This window comes from Elephantulus edwardii, unplaced genomic scaffold (genome assembly GCF_000299155.1).
Source record: "Elephantulus edwardii isolate Elephantulus edwardi_28Jun2011 unplaced genomic scaffold, EleEdw1.0 scaffold00129, whole genome shotgun sequence".
Classification (NCBI taxonomy): Eukaryota; Metazoa; Chordata; class Mammalia; order Macroscelidea; family Macroscelididae; genus Elephantulus; species Elephantulus edwardii.
In genome coordinates, this window is record NW_006399879.1 from 6146645 (window position 1) to 6154984 (window position 8340).

The 8340-nt window shown below is 56.5% G+C and overlaps 1 protein-coding gene across 1 annotated transcript in view; it reads left to right on the forward strand.

Moving 5' to 3' along the window:
- The window catches only part of HTT (huntingtin), a 154206-nt gene that overhangs the window by 48056 nt on the left and 97810 nt on the right, over window positions 1-8340 (forward strand). The window contains exons 17-25 of the mRNA XM_006893659.1: window positions 441-543; window positions 736-854; window positions 2184-2295; window positions 2484-2621; window positions 4186-4344; window positions 4432-4529; window positions 5133-5272; window positions 7517-7580; window positions 7760-7860. Of these exons, the coding sequence (XP_006893721.1) occupies window positions 441-543; window positions 736-854; window positions 2184-2295; window positions 2484-2621; window positions 4186-4344; window positions 4432-4529; window positions 5133-5272; window positions 7517-7580; window positions 7760-7860 (1034 nt within the window). The remainder of the gene's footprint in view (window positions 1-440; window positions 544-735; window positions 855-2183; window positions 2296-2483; window positions 2622-4185; window positions 4345-4431; window positions 4530-5132; window positions 5273-7516; window positions 7581-7759; window positions 7861-8340) is intronic.

The following is an 8340-nucleotide window of genomic DNA, read 5'->3' on the forward strand; positions in this document are numbered from 1 at the left end:
GTGTGCACACTGGGTCACACCCCGGCCGCGTGTGCACACTGGGTCACACCCCGGCCGCGTGTGCACACTGGGTCACACCCCGGCCGCGTGTGCACACTGGGTCACACCCCGGCTGCGTGTATACATTTACTTAGTCTGATCCAGCAGCGTGTATCCACTCTCGGGAAGATCCCGGTAGCGCACACGTTGGCTCAGGACGGTCTTGTGCTGCGTGCACTTCTCTTCACTGAGCTCGTGCTGTACGACGTGCACACGTTCACGTTCACAGCCCGTGAGCCCCTGCTCGTGTGTCGTGCATTCAGTAAATCCCTCTGATGTAGCCCCAGCAGGCCGTGCATCTGAGCACGTGATCTCTCTGGCTGGCGTTGGTGACTGCCCTTTCCGTCACGGGTGTGGGAGTGGGTGCCGCCCTTCGGGGTTCTGACTGCCCCTCTGTTCAGGTGTTAGACAGTGCCGACAGCCAGTACTCGGGGATGCAGATGGAGCACCTGCAGGACGAAGAGGAGGACGCCGCCGGGGTTCTCACGGACGAGGCCTCCGTTGGTGCGTGCCCTGCCCTGCCGGGCGCTTCCCTCTCTGGGTGGACGGGGGAGACGTGCAGTGGCTCTGTTTGCCGAGCGCATGTGGCAGGAGTGACCGTGCTTTTCCTTGATGCAAGTCCTGGGCTCCCGGCTCCTCTGTGTGTACACTGCGCCTGTGTTTTGTCTTTCACTTGACGCTGGGTTTCGTCTGCAGCCCTTCCCCATGCGCATGCCCTGAGGAACGCGGGGCATAGCCGCCAGTCTTCCGACAGCAGCGTGGAGAGACTCCTGCCTAAGGAGGAGGCTGCGGAACTGGGGGACCCCGAGAGCAAGGTGAGGCCCGGCTCCTGCCTGACATGCAGAGTGCTCTAATAACCTGGCTCCTGGTGGCCCCACAGACAGCAACGGGGACCCTGCCCTGTGCCCCCCACGTGGAGTGCTCAAACCACGGGGCTCCCAGGAGCCTGTGGACACCGCAGGGCCAGCCCTGGGCCGGCCTCCCCATCCCCTGCACTCTAACCCACTGTTGCAGTCAGTAACTGTGTCCATCCGCCCTGCAGAGTGTCCTCCTCTGTCTGTGCCCTCTGCCCTCGCCGGCCTAGTGTCTTTGCCCCGGGACCTGCCCCTCTGGACAGCGTGACTGACCGAGCTTAGCCTCTGTGAGGCACCTTCGTGGTTCACCCCATGGTGGCGTGAGTCAGGCCTTCGTGTCTCCTCACGGCTCTTCCACAACGTGGACCCCACTTTTTGTGTGCCTGTCCATCTCTTGATAGCGTGCTGACGCTTCCCACCTCTGGTGACTGGACAGTGCTGCGGTCAGCACTGCTGTTGTGGTCATTAGACATTTTAAATGCAGCACTTGGCGGTGTTAATTTTTCCATGCACTCTCCTGACTCAGTTTCAGTTCTCAGAGATGAGTGTGACATGGTGAGGCCTGTACCGACCCTCACTTGTGTGGGGAGCCCGGCGCGTCACCTCACTTCTGCCTCCACTGCGTGTCATCAGCTTGTCCTGTGGACGAGCCCTCCCCACCTGCGTGTCACCTGCCACCTCACAGACTTCGTCCCTGAGTGCATGTCCTCAGCTTTCCCCGTGCCCAGCGTTTGCCGCCTGCCTTCCTCACAGGACACCCCCACCCCCCGAGTCTCACCTGCCTGCCTTCTTCAGGGTACACTCCCCCCACTCCTCCCAAGTGTCACCTGTCTCCCTCACAGGACATCTCCTTGAGTGTGTGTAACACTTGCCTTTCTCACGGGACCATCCCCCCTTCCAAGTGTTTATCACCTGCCTTCCTCGGGGGACACCCCCACCCCATGAATGTCACCTGTCTTCCTCTCAGGAACACCCAGCGATTTGTCACCTGTGTTCCTCACAGCACACCCTCTCTGAAGGTGGTAACTGCCTTCCTCACAGGACAGCCCCTGCTTCCCGACTGTGTGTCACCTGCCTTCCTTGCAGGGCCCCCCTCGCTGTGGAGCCCCTTCTGACAGAGCATACAGACGCTGTCTTCTGAGGTGTCAGCTTTGTGCCAGTTGTGACGTCTCTGGGATCGGGCGTGACGTCCCAGGATGCACATCTTTGGGTCACTAGCACCTGGAACTGTGGAATGAGCGGCTGCTGGTTCTTCCATGGTGAGACCCAGTGCCTCCATTTCTGTTGTAGCCTTGCAGGATCAAAGGGGACATTGGGCAGTTCACTGACGACGACGCTGCTCCTCTGGTCCACTGTGTCCGCCTTTTAGCCGCTTCGTTTTTGCTCACTGGGGAGAAAAACGGTACGTATGGGAGGACAGAGGAGAGCACTTGGGTGTAGGAGAGCCCCGTGGGGCCAGGGTTAGGCCTGGTGTGTGCTGGAGGGGGATAACTCGGGGTGGGCTTGGCCTCCCCTGACTGCTGGGAGAAGGGTGGGACGGCGGGTCACTTGCAAGTGTCCTGTTGGCGAGGGCCCGTACTTTCCCTGCAGCTCTGGTCCCGGATCGTGACGCGAGGGTGAGCGTGAAGGCACTGGCGGTCAGCTGTGTCGGAGCAGCGGTGGCCTTGCACCCTGAATCCTTCTTCAGCAAGCTTTATAAGTCCCCCCTGGACCCCGTGGAGTACCCTGGTACGGTGACGTCTACTCCAGTCTTCATAGTCAATCCTAGATCTGACTTGTGGGCAGGACAGTCAGTGTTCCGAGTGAAAGCTCAGTGTTGGACAGTGTGTGTCCCTGGATCATGTACGTGTGATGTTGAGGTGGATGAGGGGACGTGCACACGCACACCTTAGGCACAGGTGTGTCGCGTCGGAGTACACGCAGGCCAGGTACCACGAAGCAAGAGTTCACACTCACGTGAGCGCTCACCCAGGCCAGGTGCTCTCACCCACAGGGAGATAGCGGTTCATGCCCATGGTCAGGTGTTCACACCCGGGGAGCAGGTGCTCACACTCACAGTTGAGACGCTCGTGCTCCCTGGTCAGGTGCTCAGACCCGTGGACAGGACGACTGGACTGAAGCAGCAGCTGCTTTCTGTCTCCCATCATGCACATTTGAAAGTTTTCTTTCTCTTTGTGCGAGGGGACAGTAAATGCATTAAATACGCAGGGTGTTGTGTGGGTCAGGTCTTCTAATAGTTTGTTAAATTAGGATGTAGACTTTTGATAATATGACACTGTAATCACGACTCTGCAGTCTGTTGTGTTGAGCTAGTGTGCAGGGTGTGTTGAATCTGCGGGTACTTCAGTCCCCAGACCTTTCCTACAAGTCTTGCGATGAACTGACTGGAGCACTCATCCCATGGGCTGATTGTAATATAACCCTCCCTGAGCTGAGTGTAGCACAGTCGTCTCTGGGCTGACAGCTCTAGTGCAGTCCTGTCTGCACAGACTGGATGCGGTCTTCCCACGGCTTACAGTAGAGCAGTCCTCCCTGGACTGACGTAGCACAGCCCCGTGGCTGACCGGAGAACAGTGCTCTCCGGGCTGACTATGGGTTCTCTGTCCAGTCCTCTATGGGCTGTCTGTAGCTCAGTCCTCCCATCAGCTGGCTGTAGTACAGTCCTCTCTGACAGAGACTGACTGTAGCATAGTCTTCCCATGGGCTGTCTGTAGTGCAGTCCTCTCAGGGCTGACTGTAGTGCAGTTCTCCCGTGGACTGGCTGTATGTAGCACAGTCCTATCTGGACTGCCTGTAGTGCTGTCCTCCTCTGGGCTGACTGTAGCACGCTCCTCCCATGGTTTGACTGTTATACATCTGCCCCAGAATGACTGTAGCTCGGGCCTATCTAGGCTGACTGTAGCACACTCCTCCCATGGGCTGACTGTAATGCAGTCCTCTCTGGGTTGACATTAGTGCTGTCTTCTCTAGATTGACGGTGGTGCAGTCCTCCCTGGGCTGACTGTAGCACACTCCTCCCATGGTTTGACTGTTATACATCTGCCCCGGAATGACTGTAGCTCGGGCCTATCTAGGTTGACTGTAGCACAGCCCTCCCATGGGCTGGCTGTAATGCAGTCCTCTCTGGGTTGACTGTAGTGCTGTCTTCTCTAGATTGACGGTAGTGCAGTCCTCCCTGGGCTGATTGCAGTTCAGTCCTCTCTGGGTGGCCCTTTCTGAAAGGTCACACTGTTTTGTGTGAGAATTTTGGAGGTGTGGCATCATTTCACGGCTGGTCACCTTGTCTCCCCAGAGGAGCAGTACGTCTCAGACATCCTGAACTACATTGACCATGGAGACCCCCAGATCCGAGGAGCCACTGCCATCCTCTGTGGGACCCTCGTCCACTCCATCCTCACCCGGTCCCGTTTCCACGTGAGCGACTGGCTGGGCGCCATGCGAGGCCTTACAGGTACCTGTCACGTGAGCACTCGAGCCTTATCCAGACGTTCCCAAGGCCGCGGCCACACCAAGGTGTTTGTTGCTTGTCCCCACTCAGGAAACACCTTTTCTCTGGTGGATTGTGTTCCTTTGCTGCAGAAAACCCTGAAGGACGAATCGTCTGTGACTTGCAAGCTGGCCTGTACCGCGGTGCGGGTGAGCATCTCTGGAGGTTGGGTCTTTGACTAGAGGCTTCACTGTTCTTACCGTTGAACTTGGAGCTCACAGCACCTGATTTCTGGGTATTCTAAAGCTGTTCACCACACAGCATTGCAAATAAAGCTGAATTGCAATGGATTTAAGTTTTCATTCCCACAACTCTTTAAAGTCTTCCTTCTTTGAAAGGTCTTCTTCTTTCGATACGCTTTGTGAAGACTAAATGTGAAGTCTGTTTCTTTTTTAGGGCGTGTGTCACGTGGCTGTGGTAAAATCAGCTTTTTGGCAGTGGGGTTTTTGGTGGTTGTGGGGCGTGGAGACGTAGCGTGAGCCTGAGGTGCTGCTCCGAGTGCAGGGGCTGAGCTCAGTCCCTGCGGTGACAGGCCGGCTGCTGGTGTCCAGTGCTGCCTGCAGAGCCTCGTCACCTTTACGTGAAAGGAGAAGCCGCAGACCTCTTGATTGTCGATCTGTGGGGTCCGTCCTCTTCTTCGAGGGTCGTGGGGCTGGCAAGAGTCTGGCGTCTGAGCCTGTGTTTGCTGGGACGACACAGCTCGGAGCAGTGTGTCTGCAGCGGCCTGAGCGCCGCGTCCGTCCCTCTTCCAGCTGTGCGTCATGAGCCTGTGCAGCAGCAGCTACAGCGAGCTGGGCCTGCAGCTCATCATCGACGCGCTGCCGCTGAGGAGCAGCTCCTACTGGCTGGTGCGCACGGAGCTTCTGGAAACGCTGGCGGAGATTGACTTCAGGTGAGCCAGCCCAGACCGTCCCAGGCGAGCGGTGGGCCGAGCCTGGCCTCTCGGCCTCTGAGGGCCATGCACGCAGGGGCCCTCCCGCTGAGTGGCTCTTTGCTGCCCTCGGTCCTGTGCTTGGCACTCGGCGTCGTGAAGCGTCGTCCTCCAGCCGGCGGGCACTCCGCACAGTGAGAGACGTGAGCAGGCCGCTCCACTGGCAGCTGGAGTTTGAGAACTGGGTGCCCCAGTCGGTGCTGTTGAAGAGCGTGGCCGCCCTGCGTGGAGCCTGCGTCCCGGGGGATCTGAGTCTTGCTGTATAAAGACTCGAACACGTTGTGATTTCCGTTTGTGAGAGCAGGTTTTCGTTGTTGTGTGCTGTCCATCTGGAACCAGCTCAGATGGCCCCTCACGGGTGTCCTGAGGCTCTAAGTCACGTGGTAGGAGAATGCGCCGCGGAGCAGCTGCTGCATTCACACTAGATGCCTGTGGGTCCGCAGCACAAGTCCGCACCCCTCGACCACCAGAGCTCCCATCCTGCTTGGAAAGGTGGAGGGTCAGTGAGAGAGGAAACCCCTCAAGGAGACGGGTTGACGTGGTGATTGTACAGTGGGCGCGAGGGGAGACGCCGAGGGTGACGCAGGACAGGGCAGGTGCCAGTGTTGTTCCCGGGGTCGCTGAGTCCTAGTCTACCTGGCAGTCTTAGTCGGAGATCTTTCATGCTCTCTTCTAGCAGGGAAGTTTGACCTTTCGTGTTTAAGACTTGTACAGGTTTTCTTTCCTTCTCTTTGAAGCTAGCGTTAACCGAGTGCTTGTTAAGAGCTGAGGAGCTCTGCTGGTGAAGGGGCCCGTGTAGAGGTGGGCTGCTAACAGAAGGGTGGGCGATTGGAAGGCAGCTCCCAGGAGCCCTGCAACCTGGGACACCTGCTGGAGGGTCGTGTGGCTGGGGTCGCCTTGGGCCAGTGTGTGGTGGGGGTGTGGGGATAGTAGGTGCTGTACTCTCTCCTGCACGGGCCATTTTATTTAATCCTCACAACTTCTCCTGGGAATCAAGCCATCTTCTCACCCCATTTCACATACTGGGAAATGAACCAGGAGGCAGGTCATTTACCCAAGGCCCCACTGCTGCCGGGAGTGGGAAGCCGGGTGAGTCTGGAGTCCCCCCACAGTCTGGCTACACCTCGCCACAGTCACTTCAGAGTGTGCCCAGCTCTGCGTCTTGTGCTGACTGCACAGCTGTTGGTGTAGAAGATGCTGGTCCGTGGTGAACCACGTGCCTGCCATTGATGCAGCCGGAGACACAGCCGCAGAGGGGGCTCAGGCAGTGGCTAGAAAGGCGTATTACAAAGCCTGGACACCCCGCAGGAGCTTTGGCTTTGGGGCTGTGTTCTTGGGTTTTCAAGATGCATAGAGAACTTGTTGTTGTTGTTGTTATGAGCCGTTGAGTCGTTTGCGACTCATAGCGACCCTGTGAACAACATCCCTAAACCCTGCTCTATCCTGTGCCAATCTCATTGCCTCTGACACACCCATCCCGATTACCCCAGTCACTGAGTCAGTCCACCTCATAGAGGGTCTTCCCCTCCGGCACTGTCCCTCTACTCTACCCAGCATGATGTCCCTCTCCAAGGACCGGTCTCTCCTCACAACATGTCCAAAGTATGTCAGACGAAGCCCCAGAATCCTTGCCTCCAAGGAGCCACCCGGTTTAACCCTCTCCAGGATCGATCTGGTTGTATATATGGTTTTCGGAGGCCTGCTATTTCAGAAGTGGATGGCCAATCCTTTTTCCTAGTGTGTCTTAATCTGAATGTTCAGATTTAGAGGAGTATCTGACAGACAAGCAATTTATAGAACAGTGAATGATAAATCCCTCATTGTGGAGTTAAATATTAGTTACAGTGTTGTCCCTGCCCTTGCCCAGTATCTTGACCCACTTCTTTCCCAGCTCCACCCTCCACCAGGATACCCCTTCACTTCTATGAAATTCCTTCAGCATTTATCTTCCATTGTCCAACCCTTGATCTGAGAGCTTGTATCTGAAGCTTTTTGGCTTCCGTTACCAAGCAGTATTTTGCTGAGTCTGGAATTCTGACGGGAATGTCAGTTCTTCTAACTTAAAAAGTCAGCCTTCCTGTCCTGTGAATACGTGCAGCCTCTCCATGTGGCTGTGGGCTGGGGCACACGCTCGCTGTGACATCCGCCAGGGTTACCGTCCTCCGTGTCCCTCGTGTACACCCTTGTTCACCACGTTTCCCTCAGGTTGGTGAGCTTCCTGGAGTCCAGAGCTGAGAAGCTGCACCGCGGGGCCCATCACTACACCGGGGTGAGTGGTCAGGCCCAGCCTGTCACGTGGAGTCTCTCTGTCCTCGGCTGTCGTCTTTTGCAGCGTCTAGGGTGGAAGCTGGGGTTGTGTGATCTGAGCTTGAGTCTAGTGACCTCGCTGAGTTGTCAGACGGCATAGAGTTTATTCCGAGATGACATCTGTGTGTGTTTCCCTTGAAGCTGTTAAAGCTGCAGGAGCGAGTGCTCAACAATGTGGTCATTTCTCTGCTGGGGGACGAAGACTCCAGGGTGCGGCACGTAGCTGCAGCTTCACTCCTGAGGTATGTACCGGGCGTCCCCCCTCCGTGGTCACCAGGGCCGGAGGGAGAAGGAACGCGGGGCTGGTGGTGATGGAGGCGTCATACTGGTAAGGGAGGGACGCAGCAGCCAGTTATGATTACTGTCTGTGAGTTGTAACATATAAAAAGCTGAATTGACAGAAGTTCTGTGATTTGTCGACACTGTCACTTTTGGGTCACTTCTGCTGTGTGTTCTCTGCGTCAGTTTATATTTTCTGAAAGTACTGAATGACAGGAGAGTGTGAGGAGAGGGACGAAGATGATAACAGAAAGTATTATTGGATGGTTTGACCTGATTTCCACTCATGCTCCTGTTAAAGTATCGAAGAAATTCACTTCCTGAAAGGCCTAGAGTAACAATAATTCAAAAGGAAAATGCGGCCTTCTCCTGGCTGTGGTGGTGCTGGACACACTGCAGGCTGTGTGGGACGGTGGACACTGCAGGCTGTGGGATGGTGGACA